The 22,671-nt window shown below is 41.8% G+C and overlaps 1 protein-coding gene across 1 annotated transcript in view; it reads right to left on the bottom strand.

The window, feature by feature from the left end:
- Positions 1 to 821: 821 nt before the first annotated feature.
- Positions 822 to 22,671, bottom strand: part of LOC118857479 (myeloperoxidase-like) — a 48,795-nt gene continuing 26,945 nt past the window's right edge. Inside the window, 8 exon segments of the mRNA XM_036768154.1 lie at positions 822 to 1,029; positions 1,552 to 1,789; positions 4,326 to 4,496; positions 8,977 to 9,229; positions 16,482 to 16,642; positions 17,938 to 18,253; positions 20,022 to 20,228; positions 21,594 to 21,723. Of these exon segments, the coding sequence (XP_036624049.1) occupies positions 822 to 1,029; positions 1,552 to 1,789; positions 4,326 to 4,496; positions 8,977 to 9,229; positions 16,482 to 16,642; positions 17,938 to 18,253; positions 20,022 to 20,228; positions 21,594 to 21,723 (1,684 nt within the window).

The raw sequence follows: 22,671 nt of genomic DNA, 5'->3' as shown, positions 1-22,671 counted from the left end.
GAAAACTATACCTCAGAGAGGTTAAGTGACTTGCCTGAGGTCACACAACTGGTAAATTTGATTTGAAACTTCACATTAGAATAGAGGTTATCAAAGCTGTGATTCACAGAGGATCTGTGGGTACATTTCAAGAGATCCATGAATTTGTATGGAAAAAAATAAAATTTCAATGTAATTAGTTTCCTTTATAACTCTATGTATTAAGAAAAATTATTCTAAGAGAGCCATAGATTTCCCCAGACTTCCAAGGGTGTCCATGAAACAAAAAAAGGTAAAGAACCAAATCACTCTTCTCCCATCACTCCCCATTCCCCCTGGCCACTCCAGCTGAGCCAATGGGTGTTTGCTGTCTCCCACGAGTGGCTGGCTTATTTCTGCCTCTGAGACTTTTTTGTGCATAAGCTCATTGTAAGTGTGAATTGTTTAATTCTTTGTCCTTGTATCTCTGAGCACATAGCATGGTGCCTGGCATACAGCACGCATTTAATAAATACTTGTTGTTTGATTGATTGAAGCCCAGTTCTCTTCTGACCCCTATGCCAATGCTCTTTGCACTACTGTAGAAATGCCTGACTCCTAGAACTCATAAGAACTGAGTTCTAGTCTCCTCTCTGCCACTACTTTACTATGCAACTTCAGACAAGTCACTTCCCTTCGTCAAATGAGGGAGCTGAATTAGGTCACCTCTAAGGTCTTATCCAGATGACTCTATTCCAATCCACTGGCCCTAGCTGGAACATTTTTGAGTCACTGGAAGCAAGAAGGAATCAAAGTAAAGTGAGGCAGGGGACAACAATGAGAGAAACATAATCTTTACCTTTCTACTCAATTTGGACTTTCCAGGGAGACAAATCAAGCTTTCCAAACTCTTTGCAATTTACAAAGTCTTCAGGATAGTTGTTGACCTGAAACACATCTACAGGGACTTCAGAGAGGTGGGTGGTGCCACAGATCAGGAGAGGCAAGGAAATCATCTTCAGGGATTCTACCTGTTCATCTGTGAAAACTCCTGGATTCTCCCACCAAAACCTGCAGAGATGGGGAGAAATTGACCAGTCAAGAATACAGCCTTCATTTAACAGTCCTCCCTCTGAGTGCATATCGTGCGTGGAAGAAGACAGGGCATCATCCAGGCATGATTCCCAAGGAATATCAGCCAGCCCATCCGCACCCATCTGCCTTCTTCCCCCGACACTGATCTTTCTCTACTCTCTTCATCCCTGATGGGAAGAGAAAGGTGCAATCTCATCTCATTCGTGCAGCTAACAAGCAGGACTTGCTCTTAGCAGCAGAATCATGCAGGGGGTAACACCTCTCTGCCACATCACATTTGATGTCCTTACCACCCAGCCCCTGAAGGTGCCCAGGCTCCACTATGGAGTCTTGTTCCTGACACCGCTACCCACTACTTCTTTCAGGTGAGCTCCACGGTTTTACTTTAAGACTGCAAACCCAGTTATGACATTTACTTAACATTCCAGGATTAGAAAACTTTGCATCAAGGATAAAAAACTAGGCTTGGAGCCACAAAATCCTGGATTTGAATCCCACCTGTCCCCATCTCGAATCTGCTGAAACTGTCATCCAATCAGGCAGGAAAGCAGAGGTCCCACTCTTCCATTGGGAACAAAAGGTTCAACCAAAGCCCCGATCCAGAGGTCAATGTTTTCTGCTGTCCCATACAGGTCCATAAATTTCTCAGCCAATTCTAAGTTCTGGAGAACATCACCAAGTTCCTCCACAGTCTGGGGCTCTGAGAGACCACAGAAACGTCTCCAAGCATTGTACCCTGGAACAATATCATGGAAAGATGAGCCCACCATTCATTTTCTGCCCTACCTTTACCAGATCACTCTTCTCCCATCACTCCCCATTCTCCCTGGCCACTCCAGCCAAGCCTATGGATGTTTGCTATCTCCCACATGTGGCTAACTAGCTTATTTCTGCCTCTGAGACTTTTTTCCACATAAGCCCCCATCCATTCTCCCATGCCCCCCAAAACCACCAATCCACATATCTGTCCTCATGAAAACTTACTTCAAACCTGACTACAACAATGACTATAACAATGTAAAGGAAAGAAGAAAAATGATAGAACTGAATACTGGGTGATAATTATGACCAAGCGTGACCCTGCAGAAGATTCCAGAAAATACACCTCCCTCCTTTGTGGAGGGGAGTCGAACATTGCGTATACCATCAGATTCCAAGGATGTCTCAGTTTTGTGGAGCTTTTTTTTCTCATTTTAATTACAAAGAATGGCTTTCTGCATGGGGGACAGCTGTATTCATAAATGAAGGTCATATGAAAACAGAATATAGAAATAAAAATATTCTTCAAATTAAAAAAAAATTAACATCTTCCTGGATTCACCTCTGTTCCCAAGCTCCTTCTCAGAGAGGTTTTAAGACCCAAGGTAAATCGCACTGCAACCCCCCACCTTCAGTGATTCCACTGAAAGCCCCTTAAAAGTAAGGAACAAGGGCAATCTTGAAAGAGAAAGTAAACCATAGAAGAACAGACTGAAGGGGGTATATTGAAGTGACAGGGGACATCTTGTGACTATACATCCAGTTTCAATCCTTTGGCCACCATGGAAGGAGAGGGAAGTTACAGTCACTCATGGTAGCAATTGAGTCCCCAGATCTTGGGGCATCTGATCATCACTCAAATTTATCATTCCTCAAGCATGGCCACGCCCACTCCATTCTGTTTCTTCAAAACTAATGGATTCAACTTATAGTCTATGATTTTTTTCAAGAGGCAGGGTATAGTAAAAGATATAATAGAGAGCTAACTTTGAAGCCAGAGAGGTCTAGGTTCCAGATCAGTTTCTGATAGATACTGGCTGTGAGAACTTGAGGTAAGTCACCCAACCCCTCCATAATAGGCAACTCTCTAATATCATACATTAAGAGAACCTGAATTGATAGAGGGAGTTTCTGCCTCCAGGAGTTCTCTACATCAGTGAAATTTAGTTCCACTGGCTATCACTACTGATTTTTCACTTAATAAAGTAAACTCCCCTTTTGAAATGGCATTTTTGAAAAGCTGAAAGGTATCTTCAGAAAGTATCTTTTTTCTCACTTCTCTTTCTCTTCAACTTTTTTTTATTTTACTATTTTAAAAAAAACCCAAATTCTTCCTCTTTCTTTATGGCAGAGTCCTCTAGTTTTCTCATATCCTTTCTGTGTAACCCAGGAGAGGCTTCATGACTGTTTCTTCTCTGGATATCACCTCTGTTTCCCTTCAAAAATGTATTTTTTCTTACATTATTGAGCGATTTTTCTTTGTTTTGTGATGATATAAAAATAAAAAATACCAATAACCAGACCCTAGAATCTGAGTGAGTATGTCCTAAGTGGGTCAGACAGATTCTAGGGTTGAATTTGAAAAAAAAAACAATGATAAACAACGTATCTGTTGGTGGAATATTGTCCAAAAAAATCAAGGAGAATGTAAGCTCTTTGAGGCCAGGTACTATCTCACTTTTATGTTTGTATTCCCAGTGCCTAGCACATAGTAGGTGCTTCATAAACATTTGCCAATTGACATTCATTCATCCTAATTAATCCAGAATCCAGTGAGAGAGTGACACTATCCCTTGGTATAATCGAAAGAGGGCTAGATTTGGAGTCAGAGGTGTTGGGTTCAAATTCTGACTCTGCTATTTAGTACTACCTTGTGACTTTAGGCAAGTCACTTAATTTCTTTTGACCTCAGTTTTCTCATCTGTAAAATGCAACAGTTGGACTAGACTCCAGGGCTGGCAAACTACAGCCTGAGCTCTTGGGCTGTACAAGATGGAGGAGGGAGGAGGCATACTTGCCTATTGAAGCCCCAGTTTGCTGACCCCTGGACTACCTGGCCTTAAAGATCCGTTCTAGCTATTATCCTAAGAGCTGTATTATCCAGGAGGCAACATGACATTAGCCGAACAAGCACTGGGTTTGAGTCGGAGGACCTCCTGCTGGCATCCAAGGACTAGGCAAACCTCTCTCCCTCTTGCTCAGTCAAAGCAATTGCCTGCATCCCTTCCCTGAGACCCTAAGAGTCAGATGTTTCACTACAAAACTCATCAAGACTCTCTCCAGCCCCTACACTCTCCAGAGATGAATCATTTGTGGATCAGGGAGGAACAGTGTATTGATAAGATAGGTTGACCCTAGTTTAGAAGGTAGGTCCATTAATTCTGATCTGCCACACCTATGATTGGCTCAAGACACCATTCTAAATCAGTAGTCAATCTGGCAAACCCCTCCCCCTTTTGGCCACCTGGCAACATGGCTGCCTTCGTAGGGGAGCAGGTTCAGGAGGGGCATACCTGGGATGCCATGGTCTCTTCCCCTTTGCAAGTTGATAGAAGCCAGATCTAAGCCCATGACCTCAGTCTGTTCAAAGAGACAATCTTGGACCTCTTCATTCAGGATTTCATCCTGCTTTGTCATCTTGGCTGGGTTGATGAGTAGTCCTCGGAGGAGTGGATCAATGCCTCCTGAAAAAGGGAAACACCACTAGGTTCTATATATGTAGGGGAAGGTACCAGATGGAGTCACAGAATTCCAGAGTTAGGAGTGGGTTCTGGAGCCATCTAGTCCCACCCTAAACAAGAAACATACCCCTAAAGTGGTCATTTAACCTTGTAAGGAGGTGGCACCTACTGCTTCTATTTCATTTGTAGATGCCTCTAATTGTTAGGAAGTTTTTCTTTACATCGAACCTAAAAGTGCTTCTTTGCAAGTTCCATACACTGCTCCTGGTTCTGCCCTCTAGAGTCAAGCAGAGCCAGTTTAATACCTCTCCACATGTTAAGCCTTCAACTATTTGAGTGCTAAAACTCACTCTCCCAAGTATTCTCTTTTTCAGGCTAAGCATCCTTAGATCCTTCAAATGATCCTCATTTGGTATAAATGTCGCCATCTTGATTGCTCTTCTCTGGACATTCTAGCTCACTAATATCCTTCCTAAAACATGGCATCCATAGAGGTGCTATGACCAGCATTTAGCACACAGTGGGACTAACAACTTTCTAATGCTGGGCACTAGAATTTTAGCTCTGGAGAAACACTGTAACATCGGAGGGCATACACAGAACCTGGCTTCAAGTTGTCAGTTATTCACATGTTTGGGTGATCTTGGTCAGGTTCTTCCCACCCCCTAAGTATGGGGATCCCCTAAGCCCTCTGAATAGGTCATCTTTCCTTCTCTTCCTAAATTCTTACTCTTGGTGGGCATCATCTACTCCCATGAATCCAGTCATCACCACTATGCACATAACTCTTGAGCTCTGTCCTATATTTCCAACTAACTATTGGACATCTCTACCTGGATTTCCTCTATGCACCTCCAACTCAATGCACCCAAGACTGACCATATAATGCTCCCCCCTCCCCAAACTTTCCCTTCCTTCCCAACTTTTCCTTTTCTATTGCAGACACAACTCGCTCCTCAGGAAACCCCATTTGTCTATGATATTTCAATCTCCCTAACCTCTCACATTCAATCAGCTTCCACTAAAAATAATTGACCCATGCAGATAGATGTAACATTGGAAAAGTCCTTTAGATACATCTGAGCCTCGCAATACCCCTATGAGACATCACAGGCATTTTGTAAATGAGGAAATCAAAACTCAGAAATGTTAAAGATATTGCTCATGGTCATATATCTAGTGTCAGAGGCAGGAATCAAACCCAAGTCTCTCCTTCCTCCAAGCCCAGCAGGCCAAGTCCAATCTTTTTTTCCATAAATCTTTTATATTTATCTCCTCTTTTATACCCACATTACCACCAACCTCATTCAGTCCTTTATGACCTCTTGCCTGGTCTCTGCCTCCAATTCCTCCCCCTTTGTGTCTGTCCTTAGCAGGAGTGAGGCAGTTAATTTTAGGAAGAGAAATAAGGTCTCCTTGTTCCCTCTCTCCCCACTGACCTTCAGACCTGGACCATTTTTTGGTCACTGGGTTCTTGTTCACTTGGAGGCTTCCACAGGGGTGATCTCAAATACACAGCACAGATTTCTAATGGATAGACAGGTCTAAACATGTTCCCTCCTCCACTGAAATACCTTTAGAAGCCTCTGATTAGGCCTTGATAGGATATGATACAAACTCCTTAGCCTGACATGAGTAGGAATAAACAAAGCTGTCAGGCAGCCAGATTCTCTGCTTATTAAGAAAGCTCTTCTCTACTGCCTCTAAGATCAAATAAAAACACCGACATTTAAATCCCCATACAGCCTGGTGCCAAACCAGCCTTCCAGACTTATTATTCATTACTTCCTTTCAGTCATTCTATGGTTCAGCCAAAGGGGCCTTCTTATTATTCCTCCAGTAGAAGACTATCTCCCACCTCCCTGCTTTTGTACTGGCTGTCTCCCATGCCTGGAACATGCTCTCTCCTCACTTCCAAAGCCTAGATTTCCTAGTTTCCCCCAAAACTCAGTGTGCACATTACCTTCTACATGAAATCTTTCCCGAATACCCTGAAAGCACCTTTCCTCCCCTCCTAAAAAGTTATTTTTATTTATTTTATATAGTGAGAGACAGCCTTAGCATAGTAATTAGAGAACTGGTCCCAGAAGCAGAAGGACCTGGGTTCAAGTCTCTCCTCTGAAACAGACTGTGTGACCCCCAATGATCATTTAACCTCTAGGTGTCCCAGAGAGTTCTCTAAGACTATATATTTCATAGAAGATTCTGACTTACATTGAAAGGAGTTTCCTCATCTGAGAGTTCCTGATATCAGTGAAAATACAGATTCCATCCCTCTCTATAATCCTTTATTTTGTATATAATTATTTAGAAACATCTTCACTCTCCTGATAGAATGTAAGCGCTGAGGGCAGGGATTATTTCTTTGTTGTCACTGTATCTCCAGGACTTATCAAGCTGCCTGGCACATCCTAGGCACTGGATAAATGCTTTTTAATTGGTTGGTTGGTTGGTTGGTTGATCTTAAAATGACACTGAGTGCCCATTAGCTCTACAGGACAGTTTGCTCTGTCCCGTGCCATGACACATAGAATACACCCCTTACCCCAGATAGGCCAGTCTTCTCACAGGTGGGTGCTAAAAAGTGTGTCTGACAGACTTCAAATATGCAAATGTATTATCTCCCCCAAGGCTGGAAACAGCCCAGAGAGTGCAGGCCTGACAGACATGGGTCAATAGCACCATCTCTCTATATGAAGGATGACAATACTGATCATAGCTGCTGGCTAAGATGATATTCATAAGGCTTGGGTCATCAAATAGAACTGCTGACCTGGCAAATGGACTAACCAAATGGGAAATCCTGGTAGAGTCCACACAAGGAGAAAAGGCCTCTTATCACTCACTAGAACAATGAGTGGTTTGAGACATGGATTAGCTGAGTGGACAAGAAATTGTCAAGTGATTCAAACTTCACTTCCATTTACAACATGAGTCTCTTTTAAACCAATTAACAGTAAGATGAAGAGTCTTTTATTTCTAAGCAATTACAAATCCACCCTCACCTGAGATATTGATTTCATGGAATTATAGAATGTCAGCCCTAGAAGAGACCTCAATTCATCTGACCCCTCTCCTTTTTACAGAGAAGGAAACTGAGGCCACTGGTTCTTTCCACTATAGTGCAGAGACTCCTACTTTTTAAAAGGGTCAAATAGGGAATATGGAGCCAGACTAAAAAGATCTTTGAAAATTGGGTAGAAGAGTTATATTAGCAGAAACAACCCTGAACTTAGAGCTAGAGATCATTCTAGCACCAGCTCTAGAACAGGCTTGCTGTGTGATGCTGGGCAATTCTTCATCTCTCTCAGCTTTAGTTTTCCTTCTCTATGAAATGAGGCATTTGTATTACATGCTCCCTAAGGTCACTTCTTGCTCTGACTTTTTAGGATTCTGCCTGACAATGGATTCTAGGAAATTCTGCCCCCTCCCATGTCCTAGCAATCTCTTTAACAGGCTACCATTCTGTAAGCAGTATCCATCTATTAGGATAAATATTGGAGAGAGCCAAAAGAGCTTTAGGGCACATACCTTACATAGGAAAATGGGAGTCACCTTGATGGATCAGACCCTTGACCCATCTATACCAGAATTCTACTGCCAAAAGAGGCCTTGAGGTAATGGTGTAGGAGGGTAAGGTGACTCTTCTCTGCCTTCAGCATTTAAAGAATGGGTATATCCTCACTTCTCTCCCTAGTCAAGCATTGTTTTATGATTCAGAAAGGTGTCCTTTTAAAAAAAAAAAAGGCTATTTCCTGCAAGTACTTCCACAGTACAATCAGGAGTCCCAGGTTCTATTTCTATTTGACCTTATGTTCTGTCTCTCTAGGCTTTGGTGTCTTTATCTGCAAAATGAAGGAATTGGACTAAATGACGTCCAAGGTTCTTTCCATCTCTAAATCTATGGCCCTATCCTAACCAAGGTTATATAGATTTTGCTTATCTTGGAATTTAGACCTTGAAGCGGCCTCTGAGCTCCAGTAGTCCAAGCGAATTATTTAACAGGTGAGGATGTTGAAGCCTAGAGAGGTTAAATGACTTGCCCAAAGGCAAACTTTGCAGGTAAATGGCAAACCAAGAATTCAAATTTTGGTCCTATCACTCCAAATCTAATGTTCTTTCCACTACACCATGAGAACATTTGCCTTTATAGGCTGAAAAAGTCTAATTTATTTGGCACTGGGTATCAAATCAGGAAAACCTGAGTTCAAACGTGCCTTCTGGTACTTCCTCATTGTGTGACCCTGGGCAAGTCACTTGATTTCTGTCTGCCTCAGTTTCTTCAACTGTAAAATGGAGATGATAATAGCACCAACCTCACAAGACTGTTGTGAGGATCAAGTGAAATATTTGTAAAGCTCTTGGCACAGTGCCTGGCACAGAGTAGGCACTTAATAAATGCTTGTTTCCTTCCTTCCTTTTATGTCAGATCCTTTCCACAGCTTTGTTTCATGTCCCATATCACTCATCAGTTTAGGTTTACCTTCTAGAATAATTCTCCAAGGAGCAAAGAAGGTAAGGTGGAGAGGGATCATTGAGTTTGGGCCATTTGGCTGAAACTCTTCATTCAAACGGTTCATGAAGGGTGGGATGGAGCCATGTCCAAACCGGAAAGCCAATGAGAAGATATTGGCCACTGTTGGGTCCACAGACTCATCGTAGCCTGTGTAGGGAGGGATATATTGCTCGGTCTCATTTCCTAGGACTAGAGGCAGATAGTCTCTGTAGTTGATGATCTGAAATGAAATGAAGATGAAGAGAATCATATGTTTTCTGATAGTTGGCAGAATTCGGCAGCAAGCAACCTTGCCTATCCCCACTGGTCAACCGACAAAGGGATTCATAGGATTATCATAAGATTATACATTTAGATATATCTTTTCATTTTACCAATGAACTACAAAGCATTCAAATGACTTGTCCGTTATACTGGAAATTTGGAGTTAGAGGATATTGGTTCAAGTTCCAGTTGTGAGACTTACTATTTGACCTTGACCTCACCAGGCCTCATTTTCCTCAATTGTAAAATGAGAGAACTGGACTAGATGGCCTTTCATGTCCCTTTAAGCTCATGATCTATAATCCCTATGACCCCTCTGGGCTTCAGTTTCCTCATTTACAAAATAAGGACTTTAGACTAAAGTGACATCTAAATCCCTTCGTGCTATATCCTAGGTAGTACGTACCAAAGCTAAACTCCAAATATAGATTCTCAACCCCACAACCAACACTCCAATACAGAGGTAGGATTTTTCTTTAACACATTGAATATGAATATCCAAAAGATAAAAGATTGAAGTTAAAATTTGTATCATTGTGGAAAGTGGGGAAAGAAATGATCAGACGGGTAAATGTTTATGCTCCTCAAAATATGTTTGAAACAGGTACTCTTTCAGGCACAGAATGAGAAAGTCACTGTTGGGAAAGATAATTAAACTGAGAATGATGACAGGGATGAAAATGGCTCAAAAGTGAAGCCGAATATCTGGCAGTCTATAAAGATATAAAGTGAAAAAATGTTTAGAATCATAGAATTTTGTATCTGGAAGAGGCCTTAGAATGAATGGATGGATAGATGGATGGATGAAAAAGCATTTTTAAAATGCTTACTATGTGCCAAACACTTTGCTAAGAGGTGGGGAAAATACAACTACAAAAACAAGACAGTTCCTGTTCTGAAGGAGCACATATTCTCATTGAGGGAAACAACACATATATAGGAGGGCTCTGCTACAAGGCAGATAGAAAAGTCTGGTGCAGGGGTGAGGAACCTGTGGCCCCTTTTGAATCCAAAGGGCCACACTTGAGGACCTAGAGGGCTACATGTGGCCTCAGGGCCACAGGTTGCCCACATCTGGCCTGGTGGCACTTCAGAGGGCAGCACCCTGGAGGTCCAACCTCCTTTTTATCTGAACAGTCTAGAATATTATCACCAAAAAGAGAAATGGCCCAGTAGAATTGACAAGATATGTGTACATGATTAGTTGGTTGTTGTCCTTCATTCTCAAAGAGCACCAAAATGACATCACTATGTTGGGGTCAAGGCACAGGATGTCCAGCTGTGGCTGATCAGACCAATATGGGCTTGGAAGGCTCTACCACAGGTTGGGCACAAATAGTCTGTATGAACATTTGGAGTGGAGATGTCTCTAAATTGATGCTTCTCGCATTTCTTTTGAGCTAATGCATTCATGGAACACAGTGCCTTCTTTGATGCAGGCCTGGCAAAACTATGAGTGAAAGATACCACTTTTCTTACCAAGCTATGAAAATAGCTGGAATTTATTACTTAAAAAATTAGAGAAATGGACAGAGACATAAAGAAGAAGAACAGATTTTGGTCAGAACAGAAAGAGATGGAAAATATGATCACAAATGATCCAGGAGAAAGACGTTCTACTCCCCATTTCAAGAAGCCAGGTCATGATGAAACACCAAAATCACATAATGTTTAAACTGGAAGTGACCTTGGAGATAATATCCCTATCTCCTCATTTTATAGGTGAGGAGACAGAGACCCTGTATCAGCAAGGCAAAGATCACAACATTGACGATAATTGTGAATTTATAGAGCTGGGATTTGATTTCATGTCATCTAATTCCTAGGCTAAAAGCAGTCAGGAACCTTAATTCAAATCCCAAATTCTATTGTTGTTCTTGTTGTTTTAAGGCAATTGGGGTTAAGTGACTTGTCCAGGGGCACACAGCTAGTAAGTGTCTGAGGCCGGATTTGAACTCACATCATCCTGACTCCAGGGCTGGTACTTTATCCATGTTGTTTACTACCTGTATGATTTTTGGGCAAGTCAATGGTGCTCAGTTTCCTCAGTTGGACTAGATGGCCTTTTCCAGTTCTAGAGCTAGAACCCCAGGATCCCATAACACAAAGGTCTCTGGGAGAAGCCCAAGTCAACTTTGAGCTTTTATATTCCTACTGGAAGAGTTACATGACCAGCACAGTGATGTAATATAATGAATGTCATCATTAATTCTCTTTTCAATATATCATCCTACATTTCTTTAAATTTTTTTACTGGGAAGGCAACTCTCAAGGGAAAAAATGAAACCAAAAGACTTTAAAAACAAAATAGGTGTTCGCAGCAGCAACAGGAGTGAATAATAGAGAGCACAGAGAGAGAAAAAACCAAGGTGAAGAAACTGGAGCGGAAACAGCGAAACAGATCGAATGAGGGAAGTTTGCATAAACAGGAGCAAGGTGATGGGGGAAGAAAGAAAGTCAAACACAGATATAGATCTCTTCGAATGAGTGTGGAATAAAGAGAGAAGACAGGCTGGGTCGGGCTTAACAGAGAAAAACAAATTAAAAACCTACCAAAAAAAATCTGTGAAGAAGAGAGGAGTTTTTTTTTTCGGGGAAAGACATTTCAGGAGCCAGTTAAGGTACCTCCAGAGGAAAGGGAAGCCATCTGGGCTAATGCCAGAATGCATTCCAATCAGAGAAGAAAAAAAGTGAATAATCTAACAGTAGACTTCACAGCTTGAAAAGTGAGTGGCATAATTGGAAATCACAACAAACAACAACAGCAAATAATGAAACTGAACTCCATATAATTATAACAACTAAGCTTGTCTCCAAAGAAGAGTTAAGAAAATGCACTGCCCTCCCTTCATTTGAGGTGGGGAACTATGGGTGTGGGACATCACATACACTGTCATGGTCATTTCATTTGGTGGTTAGTTTTGTTGAATTTTTTTTCTTTTTTCCCCATCTCTTTTTTGTTTTTTGTTATAAGGGATATCTCACTGGGGAGGTGAGGGGAAGGGATATATAATATGAAATAAAGGGTGGTATAATAATAACTATCATTTATATTGTGCTTTAGGGTTTGCAAAGCTCTTTACAAATAACTCATTTTTTCCTTACAATAACCGTGGGAGGTAGGCGAAATCCCCATTTTACAGATGAGAAAACTGAAGCAAACAGAGGTTAAGTGACTTGCTCAGAGTCTCACAGCATCTAAGGCAGAATTTTAACTCAGGTCTTCGTAACTCCTTGTCCAATACTCTATGTAGTGCACCAGCTAGATACTTCAAATTTAAAAGATTTTTTTAAAGAAATTAATAGCATGAACAATTTGAAAAGGAGAGTTATGCCTGGTAGTCTCAATGCTAAGGATGTCTACAGGGTCTCTGGGGCAGTCTAAATCAACCTTGGGCTTTTCTATTCTGACTGGAAAGAGTAACATGACTAGCACAATGAGACAAAAGGTATTAATGATGACATATTAGAAAGAAGAGCAGAAGACTTGGAAAATGGAAGCCATTGACCTTACTAAAACCTGACTAAAACTTCTTGCAGAAGTGCTGTTGCTAAGTCTGGTGAGGATAGCAGAACCGAGGCCTAAGCCACGCAGTAAAATGCCCCAAATAGTGGACTATCTGGTGATCTGAGAAATCACAGAAAATGCCAAAAGAAGAAGCAGGGGAGACATTGACGCTCTCTATATCTAGAAGAATCTTATGTTTGATAAGCCATGATATATCCCACCATGAGATATTGATGTTCTCTATATCTAGAAGAATCTTGTATTTGACAAGCCATGATATATTCTACCACAAGATATTGACGCTCTCTACATCTAGAAGAATCTTGTGTTTGACAAGTCATGATATATTCTACCATGAGATATTGACGCTCTCTATATCTAGAAGAATCTTGTGCTTGACAAGCTATGATATATTCCACCACGAGATATTGACCCTCTCTATATCTAGAAGAAACTTGTGTTTGGCAAGCTATGATATATTCTACCACGCAGAAAATGTTCATTGGAGTTTGCCAGATGGGAAGCCGAGATACATGAAGACATTCTCTATCAGTGTGATCAGCATCCCCTGGCCCAGTAGGTGAGTGAGAAAAGATATGAAATTAACAAGGCAGGAGAGGTGTGGTGACCCATGTGGGCCCTGCTGGAAACTAACTAATCATGCTGTGTGCTGGTACCATCTCTATCAGCAACAGAGAAGAAAAAAAAAGAAAAAAGGTCTTAAACTATTGTTGTATGGTAGAAAGAGCATAGTTAGAGATTCAGAGGTCCTGAGTTCAAGTTTCAGCTCTGCACCTTATTATTTGTATGACCTGGAGCAAATCATTTAACCTCCTCCAGCCAATTTCATTATCTGCAAAATGGAGGGGGATTGGAGTAGATGATCTCTAAGCCTCCTCTCTTCCATCTCTAGAACTATAATGCTCTGTAAATTAAGCTCCCATGAAAGCTGGAACTCACAGCTTAGAACTGGAAGACATCACAGTCCAAACTTCCCATCTTACAGATTAGGAAACTGAGGTCCAGAGGACAAGAAATTACTTACCCAGGGACACAAGTCAGTAGCACAGCTGAGATTCAAATCCAGGTCCTCTGACTTCAAATCTGGATTCCTCTCACTAGACCTCGCTGAGTGAGAAGCCACTCCAACCAAATGCAAAGCCTTAAAAACTGGGGTCTATAGTATGCTATCCAGAGGACCTGGGTTCAGTTACTACCTGTGTGACCCTGGGCAAGTCTTAAATTCTCTCACCTCAGCTTCATCATCTGTAAAATGAAAGGATGTCTGTGAAGTTCTTTCCAGTTCTATGATTCTAAGACATGAGAATCAAAGAAAAAAGCCACAGCTCTGAAAAAGAAAAACCAGGAAAGATCCAAAGAAATATCCAAAGACTTCTATCGCTATAGAATAGAAATTGATGGATTTGTGGATAAGGTTATTACAAAGATCTTTAAGAGGTTTCTGGATATAAAACTGGGACAAAGCAGAGATGTCCCAGGGAATGTTTTAAGGAACAAACTGCTGATCAAGGCAAAATTAAGTTTGAGGACAAAAGGAGCTATCCAAGAGTTGGTGGATGAGAGCGAGACACAGTAACACATACATGGTCTCTGGACCACACCAAAAACTTTTGGCACCAGTTAGCTAAGATTGTGGAAGGAAGAGGGTGGCAGAGAGGGAGGAGAAATTACAATGGATGAAGTAAAAAGGAAAAGAAAGAGAATCATAGCCTTGGGGCTAAAGATTCCAAAAAGGGAAGAAGATGCCTAGAAACGTGCAAATGAACCATAAAATTTGGCTAGAAGATGTGAGAATTTATGAAGACCAAAAAGAAAGCAATTCACAAAAAGGGTACGACCAAGAATGAAAGAGACAGGCTAACCTGATAAATTAGAGGCTACGGGTATTGAACGATGCATATACAGTTATCCCTTCCACATCACAACTACCCGCATCTCAGTTTTGAGATATCACAGGTCAGCTTAAGAAATTAAATGAGAATTTGGGGGGAGTTTTGCAGAAACCTCAGACACACGAAGGCCAGCAGATGACATGGAAAAAGTTTAGAAACTCAAAAATACATAAAATATGTGTATAATATTTTATAATATTATTTCATCTTTTAATACCATAATAATTCAGACATCTTCTCTGGGATGAAGGGAGGGCCAAAAAACTTTATGGATTTTTCAGATTGCGGAATGCTACACCTCTAACCCCCATGATGTGGAAGGGATAACTGTATTCTCAAATTCTACTACTATGTTGGCTAATTTTGTTGAATTGCTTTCTTTTGTCTCTTCTTTTTGTATTTGTTACAAGGTATGGCTTGCTGAGTGGGGAATGCAGAGGGAGCAATTTGGAAATATAGATGATATAAAAACAGAAGCTGTCAATATTTTGTTAAACAAAGAAGGTCCAGTCCTGTAAAGAAAAACCAGAAAAGATACAAACAAAATAAATACAGAAACAAGCATAAAACAGCTAAGTGAAAGACAATGAAAATGTGCACTTAAATTTATAAGAAATCAACATGTAATGGTTATGGAAATTTTGTTGGCTTCTTTGATGGTGCGATAAGAATTATAAATACGTAAATATGCTATGCTAATACTATTCAAAATAAAGATCTTATCATAATGAGATGGGATAATAGGTGTGAAAATGTTCTGAAAATGTGTAAAATGCTACAAAAGATACAAGGTATTGTTAATGCTGCTATCATCTCAAAGCATGGTGAATACGTTACTGAACATGCAAGAACTCTAGTTTTTACTGATCAGTGAAGGTTCCCAATAAATCTGAGTTTGGGGACCCCACAGGCCCAGTGAGAGAAGATTGGCAGGCCCACTGGTCAAACCTGCTGAGAGGCAGGCTGTCCAAAACTGTGTCCTGAAGCCAAAGAACCATCTAGTATGGGAGGAAGGTAGATGTAATAGCATTGGCAGGGAAAAAGAGGAATGAAGATGTGCAAAGTGGGGGAAGGGGCTTGAGCATCATTGATTTAGAGCTAGAAGAGACCTTGAAGATCCAAACCCCTCATTTTACAGATAAAGAATTTCAAGCCCAGAGAATAAGTGATTTACCCAAAGTCACAAAGGTACTAAATGATATACATATATATATGAGACCATATCAGATTACATGCCATCTTGGGGGGCTGGGAGGAGAGGGAGGGGGAGAAAATTTAAAACTCAAAATCTTATGGAAGTGAATGTTGAAAACTAAAAATTAATTAATTATTAAAAATCCTTTTTAAATGCACACACCCACACACACACACCCAAAAAAAAAAGACAAAGGTGGTAATTGGCAGAACTGGGAATTGAGACACAGAGAGGCTAAGTGATTTGCCCAGGGTCATACAGCTAATAAGTATCTGAGGCAGGATTTGAACCCAGGTCTTCCCAACTCAAAGTCAAGTGTTCCATCCAACCACTCCATGCTATACCTCATTGGTCAGGCTAGTTCTGGGAGTAAACAATAGCAATAACTCACATTTCTATGGCCCTTACTATGGGTTGGGCACTGTGCTAAGTGGTTTACAATTATTTTTGTTTGAGCCTCACCACAACCCTGGGAGACAGGTGTGATTATTATTTCCATTTTAACAGAGCAGGAAACTGAGGCAAGGAGGGTTGAGTGACTTGCCCAGAGTCCTTGAGACTATTCCCGGACCCAGAGAGCATCTGGACTTACCTGGATCATGGCCCCAATGATTTTCCGAGCCTCCTGGTACAGCACTTCCCCTTTCCAGTGTGGGTTGAATTCCTTAAGTTCCAAGGCAAGGCGGTTATGCTCCCGAAGGAAGAGAGTGTAGAACACCATGATGCCCAAGTGCTCGTTGGTCCTCCCATCCCCTTGAGAGACGGATGCAGGATGTGAGACCAGAGGTCAGCAACCAATAAAGGGTCATTTCTAGGGGGCAGAGACTGCTCCATTTTTACCACTGTCCCCAATGCCTAGTACAGTAGCTGGTTGGGGAATGCTCAGCAATGCCTTGAATGATTAATTAGTGGGCCAAGCATTGCATTCTTTCTACTTATAATCTAATTCTTCCAAAAAAAAAGAGTCCTGGCCCTGGAGTCAGAGTCCAACCTCTGAAGTTTACTTACCTGTGTGACTTTGGGCAAGGGACTTCACCTGCCTGGACTTCACTTCCCTCATCTATAAAATGGGGGGTTTGGACTAGATGGCCTCTGAGATCTATGCTTCCTGGGAAGTGATGTCCCAATGCAAGGGGCTGAGTGCCGTGCAAAAAGTTAAGAATATGGTCGCTCACTTCCAAACCTCACCACTTAAAACAGATTATAATTGGGGGCATAGAGGTCAAATGCCCATTAAACTAATCATCTATGATCAGTTCCAGCTCCAAATCCTATGATCCTATAAATATAACAAGAATCTGTAATTTTTGCCATGCATGGCAACTTTTTCAACCGACATGGACCACAGCAGATCTACCAATTAAACAATAAGATATTGGGAAGTTTCCTGTAGCACATAATAGTGACTTCTCCAGGGTTAATCAACAACAACCTACTATGTGTCAGCCACTTTGCTAAGTTCTAGAAGCAGTGATTTTCTAAGAGCATGCTGGGAGTTCTCACTAGCCATTCCTTGGATTGTATGGAACTTTACACACTTGAAATCATATATGCATTTGTAAGCGTCCCAGCTCTCCCACAGTGCGCCTGACTTTTCAAGGCAAAAAACAATACTATACCATAAGTAAAAATAAAAGTAATAAAAGGTTTGAGAGCCCCTGGCCCAGAGTCTCACAGGAAGTAAGGTCTTGCTAACTCTAAACCCAACACTCCACCACACCCCAGTGTTTACCAAAAAGGTACGAGGCCTAGAACTCTGATTTCACTGATGCCGGGCACTGCCAAGTGAGGAAACTCCCTCCTTTCCTCTCCCTTCCCCTCACCTTCTCTCCACTCCTGTGATTTAAGAGCTTGCCCCTGGGATATGCCCATAACCCTACCCCACCTCATCTTTTAAGCAGTATCATTATTACAGCTCCATGTCCAACCACTCTCCCTCTCTGTGACCAAGAACTCTGAATGGGCCCTGTCCAGGAGGGGGACCATAACTGAGCCTCAGGAAGAGGGGGGAAGATTCCCGGGACAGGAGTCAAGTATCTTCTACTCACCTCCTCTGAAGCAAGGGATGTTGGCCTTCTTGTTGGTGAGCAAACAAGGGTTTAGGGCTCTGGTCTCAAAAGGCATGAAGTCAAGTCCTTCATCCTGGAACTCTTTATTAACGGCCAAGAGGCCCAGGTCACTGCTATGGTTGCGAAGCAAGTTGGCCAGGGTGTTCTCGCTGCCATACACCATACTGGCATCCATGAATGAGGTGATGCCATTAATCTGCTCCCGGATGAAGGAGTCAGGGTTGCAGGCAGGGGATGTGCGGGTGAATGGCATACAGATGTCTGGGGTGCCAGTCCTGTTGTCATTGGGAGGAAACTTGGGAAAGAGACTGCTATTTACTTCCTGGTCCCAGGAGTCATATCCCCCTCTTCACACCCTTCCACCTGCTAACTGGCTGGGGAAGGAGGTGGTAAAAGGAGGAAGGTCCCCCCCACCTATGTTCTGTGATCCAACCAAATTGGTGTCCTCTCTGTTCTTCACACATGACACCAACACCATCTCCCATCTCCTCCCACTGCAATGTCTGTCCCTCTTGACTGGAATATATTCTCTCCTTACTTCCACATCACAGAATCCTTCTCTTCCTATAAGATACAGCTCAAAAACAATCTTCTATCTTTTCTGATTCCCTCAATTACTAGCTCCCTCCCTCCCAAACTAGCTTGTGTTTAACTACTTCACACATATTTGTATTTATTGAATCCTTTCAGTCCTGACTCTTTTTTACCCCATTTGGGATTTTCTTGGCAAAGGTACTGGAGTGGTTTGACATTTCCTTCTCCGGCTCATTTTATAGATGAGAAACTGAGGCAAACAGGGACAAGTGACTTGCCTCAGATTACTCAACTAAATAAGTACCTGAGGCCAAATTTGAACTCAGGAAGATGAGACATGTCTAAGTCCGACACTTAGCCAGTGTGCCACCTTGCTACCCCATTTGCATTTACTCACTTTATATTCATACTATATGGATTTTTATACATACTTACATTCTCCTTCATTAGAACATAAGTTTCTCCTGAGCAGGAATTTGTTCATTCTTTGCACTTTTTTCCCCTTTGCCTAATACATTGTTTGACACATAGTAGGTGCTTATTGATTTAATAAATTCTTGTTATTAATTCATTCTTTAAGTCCTAGCTCTTCCTACAGAAAACTCTTCAAGAGTGTGTCATCAGACCCCCTAGCGTTCATATCTTATTTCTCTTTCTTCATATCTTCATATCTTCCTTCCCCCGCCACCCCCACCATATCCAACCCCTGATACCTCCTCCCACAAGGTCTTCAATAAACATTCTAAAAATCTTTCTCTTCTCTACCATAATGTTCATCAGCCTCCCTAACTCAGAAATCCCAGCCCTGGCCCTCTGCAGGTCTGATGGTTTACATAGAGCACCATGTCCACCAATGGCAACCCTGGTGTTCCCCCATGCCTCTGGGAGCCATGGCCAGGCCTATGATATGAGCAAGCATAGAGGGGGGAAGGAAATAAAAGTAATAAGCTAGATCTGGGGTAAGTAACCTTTATGGACCCCTTTAGAACGAACTGGTAAAGCCTGTGGACTTAAAATTCCCAGAATTAAGTTTTTAAAAAATTGAAGGAGGTGTTAAATTTCAATTAGAGTTTAGTGAAAAAAGAAGATGCAATTTTTTGTAAAATCTATCCGCAAATCCCTTGGCGGGGGGTGGGGGAGCGGGGTTCGTGGACCCCAGGTCAAGATGATCTCAAAGGTCCTTGACAAGAAAGGTAGAGGGGAAGAGAAATGGTAGAAGGGAGAAAAGAAAAGGAAAGTAGGGACAGAAAGAGTAAAGAAAAAAGTTCATATATGTGGAAGGAAATGAGGGATGGAAGCCCACCTCAGATAAGATATTAATATTTAAACAGCAGCCTCTAATTCCTTTATCCAAAGGAGTTCATTAATATTGGGAATTTTAGGCAGTAGGCCAGTGAGGAGGAAAGTTTGGGACAGGAGCAAACTTTTATCAGCCCTCCCTCATGGATAATATACAAGGACCAAATCTGATAAGGGAGAGGAAAGGGGATACTCTCTACAAACCCAGGGAAGGGCAATGGTGTCCTCACCTTAATAGGGAAGCAGGGGGGTTCAAAAACACAGCTGGTGGAGTCACATGGACCTTCCGTTTTGTTAGGGTTGACATCACTGCTTGGGGAAAAGTCCAAGTCATGGTCCACCCACTGTCCCCACTGCATGAAGATGAGCGAGCGGTTCTGGTCCTGAGTGATGTTGTCATTGGAAACACGTGCCAGCACATTGGACACTTCACGGACCTGCCCAGGGAGAAGAGGCAGTGACTGAAGGGAGCTGAATGCAAGCTCTCTGGCCAGTTCCCAGCCATCATCGAGGAGCCTTGGGGTCTCTGGGCTCGTTCTTCAGGGCCCCTCAGTCCTGCTGAGGTCTGCAGCCCAGCATTCCCTTAATACCCTCCCTCATGGCCATACTTTCCCAACTCTACCTCCCTAAGAAACATTATGATATAAGGAGAAAGAATTCCTCAACTGAGTTAAGAGGGTTTTGGATTCCAAAAGCCCATTCTAACACTTACTCTATGCTCCTGGGCAAATCATAAAACCATGCTGACTCTCAGTTTCCTCATTCGTAAAATGAGGAATGCTACTAACAATTATAATCATTAATAATATCATTAATAAAATTATATTAATGCCTGGCAGAGAGAGGATGAGGAAACATTAGAATATGATATACTTTACATGATGTAGAAACTTTATATAACATAAAAATAAAAATTTTGAGGCATAATAGAAATAGAAGGGGTGTTTTAATTATTTTGTTGCCCTGTCCCAAGATTTTATCAGCATGGGGAACTCCCAGTATGGAAACTTCCTCCACTGCAGATCAACCACTCTTTTGCAATTTATAGTCATAGGCTCAAAGATTAATGAGTCCATAGAACCAGAACTGAAAAGGATTGTGGAGACCTCTAGCCCTATCGCCTTGTTTTATAGATGAGGAAACTGAGGCCCCAAAAAGCTAAATGACTTGGTTGGCCTCACACAGAGAGTAAACATCGGGGTGGGATTTGAACCCCCATCCTACTCTGACTCTAGAGCTAGCCTTAAGAAAGGGGTATGGGGCCCAGACAGGTTAAGCAATTTTCCTTGGGTGTCAGAGACAGGACCTAAACCCCAATCTTTCTTTCTCCAAGAGCAGCTCACTATGTGCCATCCCACATGTCTCAGATCTGAACTATTACCATTTATTATTCTTCCCCAACCAAATATCTCTCAGCACTGATTAGACAAATTGACTTGCAGCTCCAAGAGCTTCCTTCCTCCCTGAAATGCCCTGTCTTCTACCTTCTACCAATCAAGCCCCTTCTTCCAAACCCACCTCCTCCAGGAAGGATGTTGGGCTGACTGCCGGGATCATTCTCTCATTATCCATATCCTCAGTCTACCTTTTTTTCATTTTTATTCTATCATTTTACATTTGTGGTTGCTTAGTGTGTATGTATTTTTTGTCCCCAGATAGATCATAAGCATCTCAAGGGCAGAGACTCTGTCTTCTGTCTACTTCCCATTCCCTCCCATGAGCATTCAGTAATGTGTATTTATTGAACAGACAATGTCTTCATTGCATCTATTACTAAGGACAGAGATTAACACCATTCTTGCCAGTGGCAGAGGGAATCCATTCAAAAGCTTTCCTTCTATAGCCCCCCTAGGAAGAGATATTCCATCGTCATACTCGGCTGGGAGCCAACGAGCACAGCCTTGATTGGAGGCTCCTCTGTTTGGATATGTCCTGCCATAGAAAAGGGAAAGAAAGCCAAGAGAGTCCAAGTGGCAGCCCAATGCAAAGGAAAGAACCCTGGATTCAGAGGCAGTTGACCTGAGTCTGAGTCCTGGGTCTGCCACTTACTCCCTGAATGACCTTGGGCAAGTCACTTCTCTGATCAATCAGCCGATCAGCAAGCACTTATTCTTATATGCCTGTCTAATCTGGCTAACCATCCCTAGTCTCTCTCTTGAAGTTCAGTCCATGTTGCCAGTTGACTGACGGGCATCTCCACAGACATCTCAAAACATTTAAAATGGGATTCATTAGAGAAAGAGAATTAGAGAGCGATATAAAGATAGATATAGATATATCTCTAGATCTCTATGCTATCTCTAGAAATAAATAGATATCTCTAGATACACAGAGATAGAAAGACAGAGATATCTGTCTATCTCTAGAGGTGGAAAGATATGGAATCTCTCTATCTCTTTATCTACCTACGTCTATATCCCCAAAGCCATTCTTCCTCCAAAGTTCCCAATTTCTGTTGGTGACACTGTTACCTTTCCACAGTCCTCCAGTTCTCAACCTTGGAGACTCTTCCCTCCCCTGGGTTCCAAAATCAGGTCCTAGTTTACCACACTCCCTTCTTTCATATAAAATGTAACCATCAGACATCAACTCTTTTGGGCAGCTTTTGAAGCTCTTCACATCCTGACCCCAAATTACCTTTCCAACCATTTTATGCTTCGAATGATTTCCTTTCCCACCCTCTTTGATCTAGCCAAACGGGACTTCTTATTAGTCCCCCATGACAAATATGCAATCCCACCTCATTTCTGCTTATTAAAATCACTCTACATTAAGCCTTTCCAGATGCCCCTCCCCTCAGCTGCCAGTTTCTTTCCCCAAAAAATGTATTTATAATTTTTAATTTATAAAATTTTATAATATTTATTTATAAAATTTTAT

This window comes from Trichosurus vulpecula, chromosome 7, assembly GCF_011100635.1.
Source record: "Trichosurus vulpecula isolate mTriVul1 chromosome 7, mTriVul1.pri, whole genome shotgun sequence".
Taxonomy (NCBI): Eukaryota; Metazoa; Chordata; class Mammalia; order Diprotodontia; family Phalangeridae; genus Trichosurus; species Trichosurus vulpecula.
This window is presented reverse-complemented; position numbering and strand designations above follow the sequence as displayed.